At 38.6% G+C, this 24798-nt stretch overlaps 4 protein-coding genes across 11 annotated transcripts; 3 read left to right on the forward strand and 1 right to left on the reverse strand.

The window, feature by feature from the left end:
- The first annotated feature begins 2397 nt into the window (after positions 1–2397).
- Positions 2398–3653, forward strand: LOC149107288 (BTB/POZ domain-containing protein 6-A-like). Its single transcript, XM_089297122.1, has 3 exons — positions 2398–2451; positions 2856–3282; positions 3439–3653. Exons 1-3 carry the CDS (start codon positions 2398–2400, stop codon positions 3651–3653), a joined length of 696 nt encoding a protein of 231 aa, XP_089153248.1.
- Positions 3654–3662: 9 nt separating this feature from the next.
- On the reverse strand, positions 3663–7699 carry LOC149107289 (BTB/POZ domain-containing protein 6-like). Its single transcript, XM_089296611.1, has one exon. It carries the CDS (start codon positions 7605–7607, stop codon positions 6276–6278), a length of 1332 nt encoding a protein of 443 aa, XP_089152737.1. The 5' UTR covers positions 7608–7699; the 3' UTR covers positions 3663–6275.
- A 2945-nt stretch (positions 7700–10644) lies between these two features.
- Positions 10645–15740, forward strand: LOC110059026 (uncharacterized). Of its 4 annotated transcripts, none has more exons than XM_089296621.1 (4): positions 10645–10881; positions 13467–13538; positions 13627–13971; positions 14993–15740. In XM_089296621.1, exons 1-4 carry the CDS (start codon positions 10776–10778, stop codon positions 15598–15600), a joined length of 1131 nt encoding a protein of 376 aa, XP_089152747.1. In that variant the 5' UTR covers positions 10645–10775; the 3' UTR covers positions 15601–15740. The 4 variants fall into 4 exon arrangements, with proteins under 4 accessions (XP_089152747.1, XP_089152749.1, XP_089152746.1 ...); XM_089296623.1 differs by having other exon boundaries at positions 10647–10881; positions 13467–13526; XM_089296620.1 differs by lacking the exon at positions 10645–10881 and adding an exon at positions 11728–12111.
- Positions 15741–19716: 3976 nt separating this feature from the next.
- Positions 19717–24798, forward strand: LOC110059021 (uncharacterized). Of its 5 annotated transcripts, none has more exons than XM_089296625.1 (4): positions 19717–19950; positions 22526–22597; positions 22686–23030; positions 24047–24798. In XM_089296625.1, the coding sequence occupies exons 1-4, from the start codon at positions 19845–19847 to the stop codon at positions 24652–24654; spliced, it is 1131 nt and encodes a 376-aa protein (XP_089152751.1). In that variant the 5' UTR covers positions 19717–19844; the 3' UTR covers positions 24655–24798. The 5 variants fall into 5 exon arrangements, with proteins under 5 accessions (XP_089152751.1, XP_089152753.1, XP_089152754.1 ...); XM_089296627.1 differs by having other exon boundaries at positions 22526–22585; XM_089296624.1 differs by lacking the exon at positions 19717–19950 and adding an exon at positions 21051–21171.

Below are 24798 nucleotides of genomic sequence, written 5' to 3' on the forward strand. Positions count from 1 at the left end.
CGAGAGAAAGCCTCTCCAGAAATTAAACTGAAGCTATGGGTTTGCCTTGCCCTCGAATCGAGTAAACTAATACGACGGGAAGATTAGCTCAATATCTCGTGTCCCTACCAAGTCGGATCACTTTTCAACCCTGGCTCTACACTCTCCGATCCATCACCGGCTGTTTCATTGTGTATTCTTGTGTATGAATGATACGCCGTGCGTAAATTTGCGATGAACTCATTCGCCTCATCGGAACCACTGGCCAAGTCATCGGTCGGCCAGACTTACAAACCATGGCTTAAAGTATATTGTGACCGTATTGTACAATACCAATTTATTTGTAAGTGACAGACACTCCTAGTAATAAGTGAACCGAGACGAACAGATATTGTGCGCTACACGGGGCGCTACACAAACCTACAATAGCAATCGGCTGAATCGCTAAGCAAAATTCTCTCTTAAAATCGATTTCCCATTTGAGCATACCCGTTATAAATTATCTAAATTTATATCTTGAATTACCATTTACCAGCATACGTGTAGAATTTTCCCTTCCTGAGTTATTCTCGCGCAACTCGTGCTGTATCAGAATGCCAAAATTTAAAAACTGAATTTGGAACTTCCATGGATGTGATTGGTCAACATTTGGCTATACTCGACGCTGATTGGTTTATTTTAGGAATCATAACAGAGGAGAATGGGCACCTTCCAAGCCTTGTTCCAAATTTGTTCCAAATTCGTTCGAAATTTGTTCCAAATTCATTCCAATTTCATTCCATATTTGGAAGTATTTGGAATAGTTATTTTCAGCTAAGTCGCAATATTGGATTTTTAAAGATGCTTTTTCACGCCGTAAATCGAAGATAATGGAACAGCTCGAGTCGCGTCTTTTATGTGCTAGTTGTTTTGTCCTGCGCGCCCGTCACGTTTCGTGTATTGTAGACGTTCTACTTGCGCGAGGCGCACGAAATGATCAGCGCGCGAATACGTCACGCTTGCTTCAAAAATTGCTGGATTTCCGCCGCGCGTAATTCTGTACGTATACTTTCAACCAGTTTCTTGCTTTCACAAACATTTTAGGCAATGTAGTTATTTTACATTACACCTGTTATTTATAGCGATTTACATCAGTATTCTGAAGTCCTTTTCAATGCGAGAATGTCGAAAACAACGAAAAAGGTTGCGACAGAAGATCACGGAAGAAGGAGCCCTTGCACACTCGGGAGTTTTAGGTTTTCTCAACTTCTTCGGGATTTTGTCGTCTAGTTTTAAGAACCCACCTTTTATACTGTAATAAATACATACAAGAGATTTAATATCGTTGAAAAATGCTCCGAATAAAATAAATATGCCTTACTACATTTAGATCTTCTCAAATGCTGCTCAAAAGAATACGTCATGTCAAAATTGACAGGCTGGTCAGAAGGTCAGGACGGGATAAAACTCACGTAGTGGCGAAAAAAAAAATTAAAACGTTACCATACGATACGAAGCTCACCATAATCGAGCCTCAACGAAGCAAGTTATTGATGAAACGTGTCAGCGATACGTAGCCTGCGTGACAATTCAGTAAGAGCAGTGTGCTGTAAGGATCGACTAAGGGTATGCAAGATAGAAAGAAAGCGATTTTCCCAAACTTTGCCAGAATGAAGGCCTAGGTGAACTAGTTCTAAAAATATAAGTCTCAGGTCGTTTAGATTTTTATTTATTTTTTTGCAATTTTTTTTTTATTTTGCGCTCGCGTTGGTCTAAATTGACGCCGAAATTGGGCATTTTTCGGAAGCTCCCGTTTAAAAAGTGAAAGCGCTCTAGAAAAGATTAACCCAGGAAATCAAAAGACCTTATTTCCTCTGCTTATTCGCGGTGTAAAATTTCAATGAAAGTTGAATGTGAATTTTGGAAGAATTTTTTAAATTAATGCTTCCCGATAGAGCTCACCAATTCTGAATTTAGACGAAATTCAAGGTTCAAAAAAGCACTCTGGTACATGGCTTCACCCAACGAAACTGTACTCTGGGGAAGAACAATCATTCCAACTACACGTCGGGCGAAAACAAAATTGAGGTTAATTGATCGACGAACTCTGGGAATATTTTCAAAACAGGTCACTTGAGCAATATGAGCGACCTTTGACCTTTCAAGTCATTCGGAAATCAACACACGGCAGCTCTTAATTTGACTTTCATTCGTCGCAATACTTTTCTGACATATCCTCAAGTAGAAGAAGTTAGGATTTTGAATTTGGATGCATCTATCCGCTATAAAATAAGAACAGCTGGCGCATTTCATGTTCGTTTAAAACATGACGTTTGTTTTCTACCTTTGGTGATGAGTTTTGACAGTCCTTTCTGTGTAAGGAGTCCATAGAGGGCTTAAAGCTTATTTAAAAGTCGCAAGTTTTGCCCTTTCTCAAACATGCGCGCGTGTGTTTCACGCGTGACCACCTCGCGCATTAGAGAGGGCGTGGAGGTTCAGATTTTCGTGCGTTTTTTTCTTCTCCTTTCGCGTCCTCGCGCGTTCAGCAATGTGACCTACTCGTGTTTTCAGTCCCTACTTCAAAGGTTCAAGGTTTGACCCTCTCTGTGACGTCCGCGCGTGTGTTTCACGCGTGACCATTCTCACATTAGACAGAGCGTGGGTACGAGATTCTCGAACGTTGTGTTTTTTCCTCTCGTCGGGCGTCCTCGCGCGTTTAGCCAAGTGAGCCACTCGTGTTTTCGGTCTCCTGATCTCTTAGACATGTAGGAGCTCATTTCCCCACTTTTCAGATTTTGCAATCCCAGTTGTATCTAGAATGTTTTTTTACGTTCAGTTAGAACATGACGTTTGCGTTGTGCCCTTTTTGATAAATATTGGCCGTTTTTTGTTTTCAGAAAGCCTATATAGAGGCTAAAGAGAGATTCATTGACTATCAGAGAGGCTGTTTGTTCCATGCTGTTAATCCCTGGGCTACAAAGGAATGTGAAAGACAAGGATTGTCTCCAGACGGAATTATGAAAAGAACGATCCTTGGAGAAACTATTGTTAAAGGAAGTCGCTTCCCAGTGATTAAGGAGAAAGAATTTGCCAGTGATGTCCCTGTATGTGAAATACTGACAACGGTGGAAGTGTTTGAAATGTTGAAATATTTTAATTCAGTGATTTCTTCGTCAGTTGGCTTTACTGAAAAGGAAAGGACTGAAACTACACTTTCATGTCGTAGATTTTCTGGATTAGATAAGTTTTGGTACTACAGCAGGGATGATTCCATTGATTTTCAAGTAGATAAAGAGATACAACTTCATGGAATACGAATGTTCGGTAGTGAAATTGGTGACCATATTGTTATTTTAAGAATAATTTAACACTTCATATGATTCTGTGCGTGCCATAAAAAATCAGGTAAGTTTTCCTCCACACATATTCAGTTTCTATCAACCTTTTATGATGGTTATGACATTTTGCTTGATTCTCCAGTTAAGATAGAGAAAGATGTCAAGTTTCATGTTCTGGCTGTCATAGATGGTCCAGTTTCATTGCACGGGATTAGTGGTTCCTCTTCTGTTCAATGCCATGGCGTGACATTTTCCTTTTTCGATGTAGACGAGGATAAGGAGTGTACTTATGGTCCTCCTCTTTGCCTTGACACAGATGTTGAAAATGGACAATTGCAGATTTTTTGTTCAAGGTAGATTGATAAAAAAAAAAAGGCTACATCACAGTTGTACATGACAATATTGAAAAATTGAGTGTAACTGTTTCAAGCCTGGGGAGACTCCCATCTAGAAAGGATGGGGGTGCCCGTTGGAAATTTTGAAAAGAACCCCGAAGAGGTGCCACAATCCTGTTTTGTGGTCATGGCTTGAATTTTTTCCACTCCTAGGAGGTGCCAATGCCAAAAGAACTCATTTTTCTTCTGCCATAATTATATTGGCTCAATGCCCTAAGCGGTACGTACTCCAAAAGCTCCCATTGTGGATCTTTTGAGGCTGAACACCCAAAAGGCACCAAAACCATTTCTTTGACCCCTAAAAGGTATGACAAGCACCCCCCGTCCTTTTTACCGGTATATGAGAGTCCCCAGCCTGGTTTCAAGTTTATGGTGTAAAATTTCTCCTGCAGTGAAGACAGCTATTTAAGCATTCTACTCAAAAAAGTTCTGCTTATTTGATGCAATCTCCATATAAAATGTTGGTGATTGTGTGACTGTTTTAGTAAATATGTACATTTTGATAACAGAAATTTGTAAGCGAGACTTTCTATTGCAAAACACGTGATAATGAATCTTCAACAACATGTCAAACATAAGTTATTAAACTCAATAATGAACATGTTCCAACTATTAACAATAATGGGTAGGTAAACTGTGTGACATGGCAACAAGAGAACTTTCTTGACAGATCCATTTGTTTCACTGTAACCTTAATTTGTACGAGAGTAATCTTAGTTGCTTCCACAGAGTTGAGGGAGAACCTTCTACTTGTACCTGGAGTTGGAGTTTTTCCATTGCTATTTCATTGCTATTTCATTGCTATTTCATTGCTATTGAATGTTATGATATTTGTGAAGTTCAGCAGCAAGGCATTAGACAACCGAGATAAATTTGACTCAATAGGTAAAAAAAGGGTTAAGTCTGCATATGAGCCAAGTGGCTCATCGGGCCAGAGCTTAGCCCGGTTTCAATAGCATGAAGCGACTAGGAGTATTCCTACTCCCCCCTGGATGGGATGCTAGTCCATCGCAAGGTTACCCCCTCCCCCAGCATTAAATTTGCCGATACCCATTTGTACACCTGAGTGGAGAGAGGTACCATGAGAGCAAGAACACAACACAATGTCCCTGGCCAGGGCTCGAACCCAGACCGCTCGCTCCAGAGTTGAGCGCACTAACCATGAGGCCACCACGCCTCCCACAATAGGTTTATATTTATCCAAATAATTAGACCAGGCTGACATTAAGGTCAGATTGTGCAGATTAAGTTATTTGCAAATAGCAGTACCAAAATAAGTTTACAGTCCCACCTTTTAAATGCTTCCAAGCACTGAGAGAGTGAAACGTTTTTATTCTGTTCAATTTCATCACAGCTAAACTAGACATTGTTCAGTCTGTCACTACAATCTCACTATCAATGGAAGAAGTCTGATTCACAAAGAGTTCAAAAATATGGGTGATACTAAAGTCTTGATATTAATACTAAATCCCTTCCATGTGACTTTAAGGAAGACTAGTATAACTTAATATAAACTTGCCCCTTTAGAGCAAGATTTGAACTGCGAACTAATATGAGCATATACCTTTGATGTCAGGGCTCTCGGTAAAAATTAGGCTCAATTTCCTTTCCCAAACAGCGGCTGGTTATCAAGCCTAAGTAAAGGTTGGCAGCTGGTGGAATTCTGCCTCCTGAAAACAGGGATGTAGCCACCAGTATCAATCATTAAAATTATTTGCACACATACATTGAAAAATTACAGCAATGTTCCAAAAAGAAACCAGTATTCAAAAATGTTCAACAGTATGTCCTTGTTTTAGAGTATTCTGCATGTGTGATATCAAGGACATGCATCAAAGACTTACAATACAACACTTTGCCCCCAGAATGCACAATGTCATGTCATGTCTTTGCTTTCCACTACCTGTTATGCTGTATGCACCACCTGTAAAAAAAACTTCACCGAACCCTGCTTCGTGCAGACAAATTTATCTTCTGATGTCTACTTCACTTATAATACAAGCATGGGTTTCATAAAGGGCCATCTAGGGGAAAGTTCTTCTTATAAAGGACGTCATTTCAAATAGTTTTGCCCACCTGTGAAAACCAGTTGCTCTCCTGCTGAAAATGTTAATGAAACTGCTAGAAAAGATATTAAAACATGTCAATGAAAGGTGAACGTCACATTAATTATTTGTCAAGACTCTAGGGGTGCTTACCATTTCGCCAAAAAATCTGGAAATTTCGGTTGTAAGTCAAACGGGATAGTAATTTTCTGGAAAATCCGTTTGGAAATTGTACATGCAGACTACCTCCAGAGGTAGTCCTCGTTCAGAACGGAATGACAGAGATTTCCTTACCATTTGCTATATTTTCCAGTTTCCAGTCTCTCATCAGCCAAAAACAATTATGAGAAATCGAATTGCAAATGGTAAGCACCATCCCATTCAGTTGGTTTGCTGGTTTTGGAAAAACCCTTACCATTATTCAACGGTCATCCCAACTGGTTTACTTTGACAAATGGTAAGCACCCTAGAAATAAGTTTCCATCATACTTTCTAGTACACAGATCCATGAAATTCCTGACCTTGGCAACTTAATGCAGTCATTTGTGCTGAAACAAAAACTCTGCAAATTGTTTATCATCAAACTCATAGCTTTCCTCATCTTTTATAAAGTAAAATTTCACACCATGGCTTGTGATGGAAGGAGTGAAGTTAAGCCCACGAGGGGATGGGGGACCATCCATTATGGCTGTAACACGGTATCTGACATTTTTCTTTAAATCAACTGGACAATTAAACATAACATTAAAACCATAATAAACAAATGATTTTGAATGCACCCGTATGAAACCAGAAGAAAACATTCCCGACTTTGAACTCACTGGGCACGACTCTTGAGAGTCGGTTTGATTTACGCTTACCATTGCAACATAGTCCTCATTTTCACTGCCAATCATTCTTATTCCATGAAGCGTTATGTCTTTGTCAACACAAAAATCAATGCACTGTCTTTTGAAGTTAAAAAAATAGATTAATTCAGCCTTGTCTAACACACAAATTCTACAACAAGAAAGAAGAGCGCCGGTCCTTTCCTTTTCTGGAAAACCAGCTGTTAAGGTTGCTGAATCAAAATACTTCATTACACCAACTACTTCTTCTGATGTCAATATCTCGCTGTTTGTGACGACACTGGCAAACTCTTTCTGCTCCATTGCTGGAAAGCGAATTGCATGAACTATATTCTCTCCCAGAACACTTCTTTTCTCATTTCCATTTACAGACAATCCTTTTCTTTCGCACTCCTCTGAAGCCCAGAGATCAACAGCTTTGAACAACTCTACCTCGCTTATTGTCAATGAATCTCTCGTGACAATTTCTTCAAGTAAACATCTCTCGATTGAAGCGAATTCACCTGATTTCACAACTCCATATGTATCTCTGTCAATCTCTTCCCAGCAATGAGCCACGAGATCTGTCTCATCATATTGCCGAGCATGTGAAAGAACCCATAAAACGTTTCCTACGTTTAGGCGTTCTTCCAGAAAGTCAATGCATTCAGCAGCCAGTGATTTAACCATGTATTTCTCTGCCACATACAGCACTTGCATCACATTGCTTTCGTTTAGATTCCTATTCTCGCTGTACATGTATCGCAGCATTTCCAACACCGCCTCGTACTCGCAGTCTGGCAATTCAACAGAGTCTGATTTCTCGGCTATTTCTCCACAAAACATGGCGAAGAACACAGGACTACAAATCGACAACACAAACTTGTGGGCAGGGATCGCCATCTTGCTTTTCTTGGGATTCTCTTCACCGCCCGATCGCACAACGAGGCTAACATCGCTCAGTAGATCGTTATTAAACATGAAAATGCCTCTTTCTGAGATGCTTGCTGAGGTCTTTAGCCAATTTTCATCAAACACAGCCATTATTTCTTCTAGCAAAACTCAAATTTTCACGCAACCAATTCAGATATGCAGAACTGCTATCCCAAAAGGCAATTACGCGCGCTAACGCAAGTAAAAAAGCGAAACAGTAGGTCCGCTTTGCGTGCATACTAACAGTAAACAGCACTCATGGATAGCAAAGATGCAGCACTTTAGAAGGGACTCCTGCCGTTCTTCCTTTATGACATGGTTATTCATTCGAGCCCATGACCCTGTATGAAGTTATAAACGTAACCTGAATTGAATCTTTTCAAAAGCTGGCTTGGTCAATAAAAAATAGGAGTCACCTTGCTCGTTTTTGTATAACATGGATGGCCTTTATATAGCAACTTTGCGACCGAAGAAGTTGTCATTACTGAACCTTAGTTAGCTGAAGTGGGCACTGCAAATTCTAAAACAAGCACTTATTGAATTAATTTATTAGAGAAGTCAAACAAAATAGACCCTGAACATTTAAACCGTATGAGTTGAACATGAGTTACGATTATACTACAAATGTGAGAATTCTCTGCGTGCGCACATACCGAGCACTACCTAAAGACGTGTTCTTTACAGCATTAAAATCAAAATATTTTTCAGCATAATTTTAAACTTTTCTTCAAATCGAGATATATTGTAGATAAACTTGTGTAATTTAAATTCATACATTAAAAAGTGGGGGTCACCGTGCTCGTTTAAGAGAAAACGAGCATTTATTTCGCTGTCGAGCTTAGCTTGAGGGAAATCTGTTTCGTTTTGTACGCGCGTTAATGACGCGAAAATCGTTAATGACGCGAAAATCGTACGTAGTGGGGATGCGCAATGCAATACCAAGGAATCACCTTAACAAAATGTTCTCCAGCATGCAAGAAATCGCGAGCCAAATCGAGAGTATAAAATGTTATCCCTGTGAGCACTTGCTCGAATCAATTATGTTGAAAACAATGACTCATGGGAAGATTGTTCAAAGTTATGACAAAGTAACGGCGCAAGGCCGGATAAATCGATACTCACATTAAATTTTAGGACTACAGTAAACCACTGCTACTTGGCCTTTAATTTAGTGAGGCACAATAATAACACGGCAACTCAAGCAGATTCCCATAAAGAAATTTTGTTTGTGCTCGACGGTTTCATTTTCAAGGAATCTGATAGTAACACTTACAAAGTTGACCAGCCGACTGCAGCAAGATAGCGTGGAATTGCACTAGAAACTCGTTAAAGAATCCACATTGCCTTGAAATATAGTAGCCTAAACGATTCTTTGTTCGGGTCTTCTTTGAGATTCAAGAAAGAGTTGCCTGCTCACGGTTTTAGGTTTAATTCGTCCCTTCGATCAATTATTGACCCGTGAAGACCTCATAAAGTTAAAATAAATTGTAAATTACCATACATTATTTCGCTGGCGTTTTCTGTTTGACAATTAGCTTATTCGCTCTCGATTTCTATCGCGTGATAGAGCGCAGTCGAAATTTTATTTAAATCCTCTTTACAGAAACTCCGGAAACGCAAGATAGCGGCCGCCTTTTTGTTAACAAGAGCACCCTGCTACTGAGGCTGCTCATTATCTACAGCAGAATAGATAGTGAGTCGTAGCCAATAATAGAACATGACAACGGCATTCGTAATAGGACGCTAGTAGATTTATACTAACACATGATAATGGAATCAAGGAACATCGATCATTAACTAACAAGATAATTCGATATCAAATAAAACATAAACTTTGATATAAAATTTGAAATGGAATTAATCGTTGTGAATATTTTACCGGTTTCTGCTTGTCGTTGTACTCTTGACATCCAATGTCATAGCTGAGACAGACCCACTTCAAAACCTAGCTTCGTAAGTAACGCCTCTACTCTGAACAATTTAAATCTTAAAAATGATTTTGTTGTCAGTGAAACAGGCATACTCAGGTTGGTAGCTCGATCGATGCTCTTCCTTTGAGCTACAGGTGACTCGTGAGATATCTGCAGAGCCGTTAAACTAGGATCATGACGGTGAAAATTAACAATCCGGTACACCTCTAGGGTTAGAATGTCGATTTGAAGCTATAAAAACGCCAATAAACATGTTACAGTTAGGAACCGGGAAAACGCGCTTTGATGGAATTACAAGACATCTTCTGTTTGCGGGCTGCCTTTTTATTGATTTTTCAAAGAAGCATTTACTTGTCTCGTTTCCGGTTAACGTTTCGCTCGCATTGTGTTATTAGCAATACTATGATTCCAAAAAAAACAAAAAAACCAACAGCTTTGGCAATCTGATTCTTGAAATACTTGTCCTCCCTCCCATAGTTTGTAGGAACCTTTTCTTTAATATAATTTTATATATTGTATCAATATGAAATAGTAATTGGATTGAATGGAACACATCGAATCGAACGACTGCACAGTGCAAGGCCGATTTCTAGTTGCAAGCACGAAACGCGGTTGTAATTTTATTTGAATTCGAAGTAACAAATTCAGAAAGACGAGTAGCCTATATTTCCGATCTGTTGATTTTATATTTAACTGCCTGATCACTGGCAATAATTTAGAAATTATGCGCGTTCATCAATTTTTTTGGACAAAAACTGAGCTGAATGAAATTGATTTTCTAGAGAGCTGAGCCTGTAGCTAGGCTGAGCCAAATATAATCGGATGATATATATATAACCATAGATACATTTTGGCTTTATCACTTTGTCTTGTTAGTGATGAATCGAAACTGTATTAATTAGTCAGAAACATACCTTTGTCCTTTCATTGAAGATGTAGATCAATATAATTGATGCAATGTATATTTTTCCCGACAGTCGGTTAAATTCAAATCAATGCGGGCGCAAAAGATGAAACAGAAATGATTTTAAAACTGAGTCAGTGTTCATATAATTTACTCAGAGATACACTTCAATGGAGCTTCCACTGTTTGTCTTGAAATGAAACTGTATAGCTTAAAAGGTTCCTTTGTCCGTTAATTGAAGACGTTGTCTGATGTAGTAAAACAACCCGCTTTTAATTATTTGAAGTTAATTTTTTATAAAGTAGCTACAAAATTTATTTCATGGCTTTAGATGTAGTGAATTTCACACTAATTTGAAAAAATAATTTAATTTTTTAACATTCTGGTTTGATAACTGGGTCATAACTGCTTAAGATTCTTGTCTCATACAACTCTGAGGTCAAGATGGAGGCAATCGTTGTGAAAATTCTGCTTTTCCTGCTAATTATTGGACTTATAGCGTCCAATGTTGTGGATGGAAGCCGGCCAATGCACATAAACAACACAAATGGTAAGAAACGAAAATGTTTACTTTTACAAACTCAAGCATTTTTGAAGTTAAAATATTGAAATAAGCTTATCTCTTTTTCGGTAGGGAACTGGTTAAAAGAGCTAGAAATGAAAATAAGATACGTCTAATGGTTTTTTAACAAGTAAATTGCACATTCATTTGACTAACTTTCTGAACTCTCAAACCGAGAGGATAACTTCTTTGATACATGTGCAAGACCTTTTCCCTATAAGTCTAAATCTACTAGGGCTTTATCACGAATGCCGTTCCCTTATTGGCTACGCTACTCCCAATTCATTTTGCTGTAGATAGTGAGTAGCCCAGCGGTGTGCTGTTGTTAACAAAATGACGACAACTTCTTTGGGTTTTCAAAGTGTCTGCGAAGACGATTTAGGCTCGTTAACTTTCAAAACAGCATCTGGACCAGTGAATATTTTTAAATATTCAGGTTTGTTAAATTTAGTTACGTTACTGTAGCTTTCTTTAAATCAGAAAGCAAAAGAATAAGAACGAAAATAATGGTGATCGTAGTTAGCTTCGTAAAAATCTGCGTCACTTCGAGCAAAATCATAGTCAGAAAAGGATTAAGAGCAAGCCTGCGCTAAGCACTCATTCAGATATCACTTTTCCTTGAAACCTAATGACTGAAAAGATTCTTAAGTGCCTTTTTAACGAATGAAGTCCGCCTTTATAGCTAGTGAAACCTGCTTCTCTGTTGGTTCTTACCATCGAAATTGTTTTTCTGCTATTGCAAGTGGGTTATAGTTAAAGCATAGTGTAAACTGCAGATTGCTTTGGATGACTGAAAATTAAAACATCAAATTAGAACGAAAAAAGTCTAAAAATGTAAAATATGTAAGGCACATTAAAAGGCCATTTAATTAGTTGGAACGGATACTAAATCACACATTAGGGAGCGTGTTTTGAATTTCTGAAGCATGAGGTGAGTTGCCTCTATTCTGTCTGACGACATTCAGTAACCTACCGTGTGATTGGTCAATCAATTCAACCGCGGCAACCGTCCATATGAAGACATTTTGGCCATAATTAACTTGGTCTAAATTTTTCTCATTCGCCTTTGACGACTGGTTAAGAATCGTCTCTTACTCAACTCTGAAGTCAAGATGCTGTCTTTTGTTGTGAAAATTTTGCTTTTCCTGCTAATTTTTGGACTGATAGCGTCCAATGTTGTGGATGGAAGCCGGCCAATGCCAAAGAAGAACAAAAATGGTAAGAAATGAAAATATTTACTTTTGAAAACTCAAGCATGTTTGAAGTTTAAAAAAATTCAAATGAGCCTTTTTCTGCAGTGGGAAACTGGATTTCACGTTTAAAAGAGTTAGAAATTAAGGATTTTATGATTTTTGAACCAGTAAATTCGCACTCATTTGAAATGTAAACTTTCTGAATTCTCAAACCCAACGCAACAGATTCTTTGATAGATGAATTATATTTATTCCATACTATAACATCACATTTAACTTCCATGTAAGAATATGAAATATATAATTTAATTCTTTGAAATCGATTAGAAACTGTCATGCAGTATTTAAACTTAAATTGTCGACATTTACTTTCAAAATCATAAACAGCCTCCCGACCATTGAATAGTTAAACAAACAAATCTGGCATATTGATGCGATGCGCCTTTATTTTTTTTACGTTACTGAAGCATAATCAAAAAGCAAACAAAAGAATGAAAATAAACGTGATTGTTATTCGTAAAAACTGTGTCACTTAGCGAAAAAATCCCAGTATGAAAAAATTAAAAGACAAGCTTGGGCTAAGCACCCATTCAAATATCACTTTCCCTTGACACCTAATAACTGAAACAACAACACCAACAACAACTTTATTTGTACCCAGCCAGAAATTAGAAATTAGATGAACAGAAATAAGTTAAAATAAAAAGAGTACATGGCTTACCGAAATAACCTTAATGGGCTAATAGGACTGGGCAGCCATCCTTACTGATTTAAAGTGATTATTTATTTGGGTCAAATAAGAAGAGAAAATAAGAAAAAGACATGCAGGAGCGCACACACACACAACACACACACACACAAAAGGACTAATTACACATACAGCTGCAGATTGAGAGAAAAATAGTTGAATAACACAATGTACTAGTTATATACAGAGTTACAGAAAAGAATCGTTTTGTCTTTTTAACGAAGTCTTCTTTTATAGCTTGTAAAATCTGCTTCTATGTAGAGGAAATACACTCAGTAGGCTCTACCCTCACAATTATTTTCCTTTTCTGCAAGGTGGGTAAGAATTAAAACACGAGTGCTTTGAGACACAAGAAGAGCACGAGTTTGTCAGTCGCATGAGATTAGTAAGTTTCGATCTATCGGTAAAATTAGGTCGTTCTGTTCAGTTCGTCAGTTATGTTATACCATTTGATATCTTATTTGTCAACCAGGCGAGGAAGACCATGAGCACAGCAGTAAGACCAGCACTTACAAACACGGTAGCCAAGATGGCACTGTGATTGGTCAGTTTCTGATCCATCGGTAAAGTTAGATCGTTGTGTTCAGTACGTCAGTTATGTTATAACTTTTGATATCTTATTTGTCAACTAGGTAAGGAGAACCCTGAACACAGCAGTGAGAACAGCACCTACAAAGACTTCGTCCAAGATGGTACTGTGATTGGTCAGTTTTCGATCAGTCGGTAAAGTTAGGTCGTTCTGTTCAGTTCGTCAGTTATGTTATAACTTTTGATATCTTATTTGTCAACTAGGTAAAGAGGACCATGAGCACGGCAGTAAGAACAGCACTTACAAGGACTACGACCAAGATAACACGGAGGTTCGAGCAGTTGGCCCCCAGATGGTTTTTAATAATCCTAACCAGCCATGCTACACTCAGTTCTTTGTAGGTGTAGTTGGAGCCCCACCAATAGGTCTGCGAGCTGGTCAGGTTAATTTACGGTATATCTGCCAAACGTACCATCACCAGACTTACTATGCCACGATGTTTGACGAGCAACGCGGTATTGCTGTGTTTTCAGCCTATACATTGACACAAGCAAATGTGAATTTTCATCCGAATCGACGAGCATGGTGGCGACGAACACATGCAAACGGTAACTACAGCTTATAGCGACTTTTAAAATAAGACAGTCACCGTTATAATTAGCAAGAGATTATCTTGAAATTAGGTAATCATCTGAAGGTTAGTTAAGGTAGGCAAATTCTGCAAACGATAACGCAAGAGGCCCACCAAGAGGGAGCTTCTTATCCCAGTTTCTGTAACATGAAGCAACTAGGAGTATTTCTACTCCCCCTTGATGGGATGCCATTTATACACCTGGGAAGAGAGAGGCACTGTGAGAGTTTTAAAAGTGTCTTGCCCAAAAACAGAACACAATGTCCTCAGCCAGGGCTCGAACCCGGGCCTCTCGATCCGGAGACAAGCCCACTAACCATGATTTTACCGCGCCTCCCACAAAGGTTAACCTACGGATGAGCAGAGTGGGATAGTTTTCCGACCCTAATTTTTTTTCTAGAGGATTCTACTTAAGCTACTGCCATTTTAGTGGCTGCTCATTCAGGTCTTAGACAATTTTTTGGCGAGAATAGATTGCCAAGGTAAGGAAATAAGACGACAAGAAAAAAAATCCGAAATAGTGACTGTCTTGGATGCTTTCTTGGCTAAAGTCACACCCCAGCAACGTCATGAACTTACTGCAAGTTGGGATTTCTTACCACACCGTGTTCATTTGCTATTTTCAATGACCCTATAATTTTCCGGAGGGGGTACTCCCCACATCGGACTATACGATGATGCTCCGCCCACTAGGGGTACATTTTTACGGGCCTAGGGGTACATAAAAGGGATTTCATTAGTGAGGAAAGTTGAAAAGGTGAGGGGAAATTACAATATAAAACAGTGCCGTGCAGTGCAGTGCAGTACTGTAAAACACAATTTAAGGTAACGCAATACAATACAAGATAACATACTAGTGATCCTTAATTTACAATATAGTTTGTCAGTCGGTCGGTCGGCGTGTCTCTGTGTCTATATGTCACTATCGTGCCACTCTGAGATAAACCGTTTAGATGTAACACTAACATTTTAACATTTATTTCAATCTTTAACTAAAGATGTCGCTCCACAAGGAAGTAGACAAATATATCTACATCAGCCATATGACAGGGGTCATCTCGTACCAGGAGCAACTTACTCCAACACCGTAGACAGATTTCGTTCCACTTTCGTGTACACCAACGCTGTACCACAACGCCCATCTTTCAACAGAGGCTATTGGGCCCGATTTGAGGGGAGAATTCGGGTTTATGCTCAACAGTGCACGCAGGGACCTCAACCTGGAACTTTGTATCTAATAACCGGCACTGCATTTGGTCACATTCAGAACAACCCTCCGGGATACAACCCACAAGTACACATCAACAACCTGGGTCCAGCTGGAAATTTCCCCGCTATAAATATTCCTAACTCGATGTGGACCGCTGGCTGCTGTGTGCATCCAAACGGTGTCGAGAGCTTCGCAGTGATTGGAAACAACCTGCAAAATGTTCCCAATTTAACACAGCAAATCACAGTGGCACGACTGCAACTGATTCTTGCGGTTGATGAAGATAACCTAGGCCAACATATCAACGGACCAAATGTCGACCTGTTCCCTGGAAATGTCGCTTGCTCCAATGTAAACAACAACCTGCCGGCTCTTCCTCCGTGGAATGGACGCTAGGTCTGAATAAAAGAAAAAAACATATAGCATCAACAGTAAGAGAATGTCTATACTTAAAAATACAAATGCAAATTAATAAGAAACAAGGGAGTAATGTGGCATAAAAAGTCAATAAAGACAACGAAAAAGAGAGATTGAAAGTAACTTGTCTTTCATTTGATGAGTATCCTTGTTTAAGATGTCAACAATATAATCAGATCATGTTAGTCGTTTACATCTGATTTTGCATGAATGACATATCTGTCATTTTTGATAGTTATTACAAAAAGACAAGTAAAAAAGTCTGTTTTATTGAGCTAAATTGGATTCATGCTTAATGCGTTCCCTAAACTGCACAGTCTCAAGATGAAGAAGAAAACGTTCACAAAAAAATACGTTCCCCTAAAAATATGTTCCCTAAAATTATGTTACCTTAAAAATACGTTCCCAAAAGCAAATTCTCTCTAAAATACGTTCCCCAAAAATACATGCATGTACGTTGCTTCCAAAAAAATTGTCAAACGCGTTCTCGAAAATCCACTCTCCACAAAAGTACGATAGCTAAGACAACACATTCCTAAAAACACATTACCGTAGAAACGTTCCCCCAAAATATGTTATCAAAGGAACGTTGCCCTAAAACTTCATTCCGCAAAGTATGCATGCATAAAAAAAAAAGAACATGCGCTCCTTACTAAAAATACACTTGTAAATTGTAAATTGTAAATTACTATCAGGAGCCATAATCGGGGACGGAGACCGTAAGTCTTGGGATCCGCGCGCACCTATGATATGGGACAATTTTTCTATTTTTAGAACAAATTGCGCCATCCTGACGTCATATATCCGCGCGGATCCGCGCTCATGTCGGGGGCTCTCGCGTGGATGTTGTCACGTTGCATGATCAAATGGCGAGAGTTGAGAGATTATCTTGCGTATTTTTGACAGCGATGGCAGGGAATAAGGCAGGGAATACGAACCAGGGCGCTTATATGTAGCTTTATGCTCTGAGCTAATGGAAAAGGTGGGTTTTTCAGGGTCGAAAACAAGACTTCAATCTCGCGCTGGGAATGAATAATAAGATCTGCTCGCGCTAGTTGTAAGCTTACGCGTATGTTTTTGCGTTTGTTGTGACTTAAGAATATGGCAAGAAAACTCTCTACTCTGGTATCGAGATAATTTTTGAGTTTCTCAGACAATGGTTAATCATAACCAAAACCTGTTTTGATAGTTTCTTATTGTTTCTGCTTGTTTGGTGAGTTTGCAAAAGTTTTTGAAAGGAAAGTCTGACGCGTACAATTAGCTCATTTGCATAGTGCAGCTCGTGCACTTTCAAGTCCGAGTCGGTGTTTTCAATTGTCAACAAATCTTGACAAAGATTTCTTTCGTTATCTTTTGTGCTGAGATGCTGCAACAAATTTTACGAACGCAAAAAAGGCTACTAACATCATGTTTGTTTCTTCAACATAAGCATAGTGAAGTTTTACACTGCGAAAATGAAAATAGACAAGTTTTGATAACTCAATCAACAAAATCGAAATCGTTATTCGAAGTTGATTAAAGAAAGCGTCATCGTAACTTTGCTGATTATTTCTGCTTTATTCACATATTTTCAGCTTAGCTTTTAATATGTTCTCAAACATTTATCAATCTTAAACATATTTAAAAACTATAGAGTTATTGTTTGAGTTCGATTTACGCTTTCACATGAAAGTGCGGCGGAACACACGGTACAATTTGTCATGTTTACTGACTGTACAAAACACGCATCGGCGGGTGCTCTCATTCATCGACAACAGAGAATTAGTGGATCTTTACACGAATAAAACTGAGCAGTATCTACGGACGTAAAATTGTTGGGCCTTGACGGAACATCAAACGTTGCTTACAATTCAGACGGAACTCAAACTAGCAATTATTTTGTTTTACTTTTCGGTCGCGATAGACTGGCAAATTCCTCGCAAGCGTGTAAGAAGAGGAGCTAGGAAAGTATGAAGTCCTGAAGCTCTGCTATATCTAAATATATCCAGCTAGATTTTTGCTGTGTAATGGAAAAGCTGTTAATCTTAAACATATGTGAAATTTAAAGTGGAGTAATGTACAGCTCATGTAAAAGAAGCATCCGTCGGAACACAACTTGGTCACCGAAATATATAAGCTTAAAGAGGAACATCCCTAAATTCGACACTGTCTTACTTCACTCAAACTGGAGCAGCTTACGACGAAAATACTTAAGCAAAATTCCAATAGACGTAAACGCGTTGAGTTGTGGGCCAAAAACATAAAAAATTTCGGGAATTTCGGACGCCATTTCCCCCGCGCGACCTTCGCAAAAATCCTCGCAGCATGTACGCGCGTGTGCCGCAGGCGATGGCGCAATTTGTCCTAAAAATAGAATTATTGTCCCATATCATGGGGACAGCCCCAATACTAGACATGGCGCGCGCTTACGGTCTCCGTCCCTGATTATGGCTCCTGTTGCCATACATTATTTCGCTAGCGTTTTCTGTTTGAAAATTAGCTTATTCGCTCTCGATTTCTATCGCGTGATAGAGCGCAGTCGAAATTTTATTTAAATCCTCTTTACAGAAACTCCGGAAACGCAAGATAGCGGCCGCCTTTTTGTTAACAAGAGCACCCTGCTACTGAGGCTGCTCATTATCTACAGCAGAATAGATAGTGAGTCGTAGCCAATAATAGAACACGACAACGGCACTCGTAATAGGACGCTAGTAGATTTATACTAACACATGATAATGGAATCAAGGAACATCGACAATTAACTAACAAGATAATTCGATATCAAATAAAACATAAACTTTGATATAAAATTTGAAATGGAATTAATCGTTGTGAATATTTTACCGGTTTCTGCTTGTCGTTGTACTCTTGACATCCAATGTCATAGCTGAGACAGACCCACTTCAAAACCTAGCTTCGTAAGTACCGCCTCTACTCTGAACAATTTAAATCTTAAAAATGATTTTGTTGTCAGTGAAACAGGCATACTCAGGTTGGTAGCTCGATCGATGCTCTTCCTCTGAGCTACAGGTGACTCGTGAGATATCTGCAGAGCCGTTAAACTAGGATCATGACGGTGAAAATTAACAATCCGGTACACCTCTAGGGTTAGAATGTCGATTTGAAGCTATAAAAACGCCAATAAACATGTTACAGTTAGGAACCGGGAAAACGCGCTTTGATGGAATTACAAGACATCTTCTGTTTGCGGGCTGCCTTTTTATTGATTTTTCAAAGAAGCATTTACTTGTCTCGTTTCCGGTTAACGTTTCGCTCGCATTGTGTTATTAGCAATACTATGATTCCAAAAAAACCAAAAAAACCAACAGCTTTGGCAATCTGATTCTTGAAATACTTGTCCTCCCTCCCATAGTTTGTAGGAACCTTTTCTTTAATATAATTTTATATATTGTATCAATATGAAATAGTAATTGGATTGAATGGAACACATCGAATCGAACGACTGCACAGTGCAAGGCCGATTTCTAGTTGCAAGCACGAAACGCGGTTGTAATTTTATTTGAATTCGAAGTAACAAATTCAGAAAGACGAGTAGCCTATATTTCCGATCTGTTGATTTTATATTTAACTGCCTGATCACTGGCAATAATTTAGAAATTATGCGCGTTCATCAATTTTTTTGGACAAAAACTGAGCTGAATGAAATTGATTTTCTAGAGAGCTGAGCCTGTAGCTAGGCTGAGCCAAATATAATCGGATGATATATATATAACCATAGATACATTTTGGCTTTATCACTTTGTCTTGTTAGTGATGAATCGAAACTGTATTAATTAGTCAGAAACATACCTTTGTCCTTTCATTGAAGATGTAGATCAATATAATTGATGCAATGTATATTTTTCCCGACAGTCGGTTAAATTCAAATCAATGCGGGCGCAAAAGATGAAACAGAAATGATTTTAAAACTGAGTCAGTGTTCATATAATTTACTCAGAGATACACTTCAATGGAGCTTCCACTGTTTGTCTTGAAATGAAACTGTATAGCTTAAAAGGTTCCTTTGTCCGTTAATTGAAGACGTTGTCTGATGTAGTAAAACAACCCGCTTTTAATTATTTGAAGTTAATTTTTTATAAAGTAGCTACAAAATTTATTTCATGGCTTTAGATGTAGTGAATTTCACACTAATTTGAAAAAATAATTTAATTTTTTAACATTCTGGTTTGATAACTGGGTCATAACTGCTTAAGATTCTTGTCTCATACAACTCTGAGGTCAAGATGGAGGCAATCGTTGTGAAAATTCTGCTTTTCCTGCTAATTATTGGACTTATAGCGTCCAATGTTGTGGATGGAAGCCGGCCAATGCACATAAACAACACAAATGGTAAGAAACGAAAATGTTTACTTTTACAAACTCAAGCATTTTTGAAGTTAAAATATTGAAATAAGCTTATCTCTTTTTCGGTAGGGAACTGGTTAAAAGAGCTAGAAATGAAAATAAGATACGTCTAATGGTTTTTTAACAAGTAAATTGCACATTCATTTGACTAACTTTCTGAACTCTCAAACCGAGAGGATAACTTCTTTGATACATGTGCAAGACCTTTTCCATATAAGTCTAAATCTACTAGGGCTTTATCACGAATGCCGTTCCCTTATTGGCTACGCTACTCCCAATCCATTTTGTTGTAGATAGTGAGTAGCCTAGCGGTGTGCTGTTGTTAACAAAATGACGATAACTTCTTTGGGTTTTCAAAGTGTCTGCGAAGACTATTTAGGCTCGTTAACTTTCAAAATCGTAAACAGCATCTGGACCAGTGAATATTTTTAAATATTCAGGTTTGTTAAATTTAGTTACGTTACTGCAGCTTTCTTTAAATCAGAAAGCAAAAGAATAAGAACGAAAATAATGGTGATTGTGGTTAGCTTCGTAAAAATCTGCGTCACTTCGAGTAAAATCATAGTCGGAAAATTAAGAACAAGCCTGCGCTAAACACTCATTCAGATATCACTTTTTCGTGAGACCTAATGACTGAAAAGATTCTTTAGTGCCTTTTTAACGTAAGTCTGCCTTTATAGGTCATAAAACCTGCTTCTCTGTAGGTTCTTATCATTGAAATTGTTTTTCTTCTATTGCAAGTGGGTTACAGTTAAAACAGTGTAAAGTGCAGATTGCTTTGGATGACTGAAAATTAAAACATCAAATTAGAATGCAAAAAGTCTAAAAGTCTAAAATGTGTAAGGCACGTTAAAAGGCCATTAGTTGAAACGGTTACTAGATTGCACATTAGAGAGCGTGTTTTGAATTGTGAGGAATGAATTGAGTTGCCTCCATTCTGTCTGACGACATCCCGTATACTACCGTGTGATTGGTCAATCAGTTCAACCGCGGTAACCGTCCATGAAGACGTTTTGGACACAAATAACTTGGGCTAAATTTTTCTCATTCGCCTTAGACGACTGGTTAAGAATCGTCTCTCACTTAACTCTGAAGTCAAGATGGGGTCATTTGCTGTGAAAAGTGTGCTTTTCCTGCTAATTTTTGGACTGATAGCGTCCAATGTTGTGGATGGAAGCCGGCCAATGCCAAAGAAGAACAAAAATGGTAAGAAATGAAAATATTTACTTTTGAAAACTCAAGCATGTTTGAAGTTAAAAAAAATTCAAATGAGCCTTTTTCTGCAGTGGGAAACTGGATTTTACGTTTAAAAGAGTTAGAAATTAAGGACTTTATGATTTTTGAACCAGTAAATTCGCACTCATTTGAAATGTAAACTTTCTGAATTCTCAAACCCAACGCAACAGATTCTTTGATAGATGAATTATATTTATTCCATACTATAACATCACATTTAACTTCCATGTAAGAATATGAAATATATAATTTAATTCTTTGAAATCGATTAGAAACTGTCATGCAGTATTTAAACTTAAATTGTCGACATTTACTTTCAAAATCATAAACAGCCTCCCGACCATTGAATAGTTAAACAAACAAATCTGGCATATTGATGCGATGCGCCTTTATTTTTTTTTACGTTACTGAAGCATAATCAAAAAGCAAACAAAAGAATGAAAATAAATGTGATTGTTATTCGTAAAAACTGTGTCACTTAGCGAAAAAATCCCAGTATGAAAAAATTAAAAGACAAGCTTGGGCTAAGCACCCATTCAAATATCACTTTCCCTTGACACCTAATAACTGAAACAACAACACCAACAACAACTTTATTTGTACCCAGCCAGAAATTAGAAATTAGATGAACAGAAATAAGTTAAAATAAAAAGAGTACATGGCTTCCCGAAATAACCTTAATGGGCTAATAGGACTGGGCAGCCATCCTTACTGATTTAAAGTGATTATTTATTTGGGTCAAATAAGAAGAGAAAATAAGAAAAAGACATGCAGGAGCGCACACACACACAACACACACACACACTAAGACTAATTACACATACAGCTGCAGATTGAGAGAAAAATAGTTGGATAACACAATGTACTAGTTATATACAGAGTTACAGAAAAGAATCGTTTTGTCTTTTTAACGAAGTCTTCCTTTATAGCTTGTAAAATCTGCTTCTATGTAGAGGAAATACATTCAGTAGGCTCTACCCTCACAATTATTTTCCTTTTCTGCAAGGTGGGTAAGAATTAAAACACGAGTGCTTTGAGACACAAGAAGAGCACGAGTTTGTCAGTCGCATGAGATTAGTAAGTTTCAATCTATCGGTAAAATTAGGTCGTTCTGTTCAGTTCGTCAGTTATGTTATACCATTTGATATCTTATTTGTCAAGCAGGCGAGGAAGACCATGAGCACAGCAGTAAGACCAGCACTTACAAACACGGTAGCCAAGATGGCATTGTGATTGGTCAGTTTCTGATCCATCGGTAAAGTTAGATCGTTGTGTTCAGTACGTCAGTTATGTTATAACTTTTGATATCTTATTTGTCAACTAGGTAAGGAGAACCCTGAACACAGCAGTGAGAACAGCACCTACAAAGACTTCGTCCAAGATGGTACTGTGATTGGTCAGTTTTCGATCAGTCGGTAAAGTTAGGTCGTTCTGTTCAGTTCGTCAGTTATGTTATAACTTTTGATATCTTATTTGTCAACTAGGTAAAGAGGACCATGAGCACGGCAGTAAGAACAGCACTTACAAGGACTACGACCAAGATAACACGGAGGTTCGAGCAGTTGGCCCCCAGATGGTTTTTAATAATCCTAACCAGCCATGCTACACTCAGTTCTTTGTAGGTGTAGTTGGAGCCCCACCAATAGGTCTGCGAGCTGGTCAGGTTAATTTACGGTATATCTGCCAAACGTACCATCACCAGACTTACTATGCCACGATGTTTGACGAGCAACGCGGTATTGCTGTGTTTTCAGCCTATACATTGACACAAGCAAATGTGAATTTTCATCCGAATCGACGAGCATGGTGGCGACGAACACATGCAAACGGTAACTACAGCTTATAGCGACTTTTAAAATATGACAGTCACCGTTATAATTAGCAAGAGATTATCTTGAAATTAGGTAATCATCTGAAGGTTAGTTAAGGTAGGCAAATTCTGCAAACGATAACGCAAGAGGCCCACCAAGAGGGAGCTTCTTATCCCAGTTTCTGTAACATGAAGCAACTAGGAGTATTTCTACTCCCCCTTGATGGGATGCCATTTATACACCTGGGAAGAGAGAGGCACTGTGAGAGTTTTAAAAGTGTCTTGCCCAAAAACAGAACACAATGTCCTCAGCCAGGGCTCGAACCCGGGCCTCTCGATCTGGAGACAAGCCCACTAACCATGATTTTACCGCGCCTCCCACAAAGGTTAACCTACGGATGAGCAGAGTGGGATAGTTTTCCGACCCTAATTTTTTTTCTAGAGGATTCTACTTAAGCTACTGCCATTTTAGTGGCTGCTCATTCAGGTATTAGACAATTTTTTGGCGAGAATAGATTGCCAAGGTGAGGAAATAAGACGACAAGAAAAAAAATCCGAAATAGTGACTGTCTTGGATGCTTTCTTGGCTAAAGTCACACCCCAGCAACGTCATGAACTTACTGCAAGTTGGGATTTCTTAACACACCGTGTTCATTTGCTATTTTCAATGACCCTATAATTTTCCGGAGGGGGTACTCCCCACATCGGACTATACGATGATGCTCCGCCCACTAGGGGTACATTTTTACGGGCCTAGGGGTACATAAAAGGGATTTCATGAATGAGGAAAGTAGAAAAGGTGGGGGAAATTTTTAATAAAAAAAAGTGCAGTGCAGCGCAGTACTGTAAAACACAATATAAGGTAATGCAATGCAATACACGATAACATACTAGTGATCCTTCATTTACAATATGATTTGTCAGTCGGTCGGTCAGCTTGCCTCTGTGTCTATATGTCACTATCGTGCCACTCTGAGATAAACCGTTTAGATGTAACACTAACATTTTAACATTTATTTCAATCTTTAACTAAAGATGTCGCTCCACAAGGAAGTAGACAAATATATCTACATCAGCCATATGACAGGGGTCATCTCGTACCAGGAGCAACTTACTCCAACACCGTAGACAGATTTCGTTCCACTTTCGTGTACACCAACGCTGTACCACAACGCCCATCTTTCAACAGAGGCTATTGGGCCCGATTTGAGGGGAGAATTCGGGTTTATGCTCAACAGTGCACGCAGGGACCTCAACCTGGAACTTTGTATCTAATAACCGGCACTGCATTTGGTCACATTCAGAACAACCCTCCGGGATACAACCCACAAGTACACATCAACAACCTGGGTCCAGCTGGAAATTTCCCCGCTATAAATATTCCTAACTCGATGTGGACCGCTGGCTGCTGTGTGCATCCAAACGGTGTCGAGAGCTTCGCAGTGATTGGAAACAACCTGCAAAATGTTCCCAATTTAACACAGCAAATCACAGTGGCACGACTGCAACTGATTCTTGCGGTTGATGAAGATAACCTAGGCCAACATATCAACGGACCAAATGTCGACCTGTTCCCTGGAAATGTCGCTTGCTCCAATGTAAACAACAACCTGCCGGCTCTTCCTCCATGGAATGGACGCTAGGTCTGAATAAAAGAAAAAAACATATAGCATCAACAGTAAGAGAATGTCTATACTTAAAAATACAAATGCAAATTAATAAGAAACAAGGGAGTAATGTGGCATAAAAAGTCAATAAAGACAACGAAAAAGAGAGATTGAAAGTAA

This window comes from Orbicella faveolata, unplaced genomic scaffold (genome assembly GCF_042242905.1).
Source record: "Orbicella faveolata isolate gen_17 unplaced genomic scaffold, um_ofav_v1 contig_27, whole genome shotgun sequence".
Taxonomy (NCBI): domain Eukaryota; kingdom Metazoa; phylum Cnidaria; class Anthozoa; order Scleractinia; family Merulinidae; genus Orbicella; species Orbicella faveolata.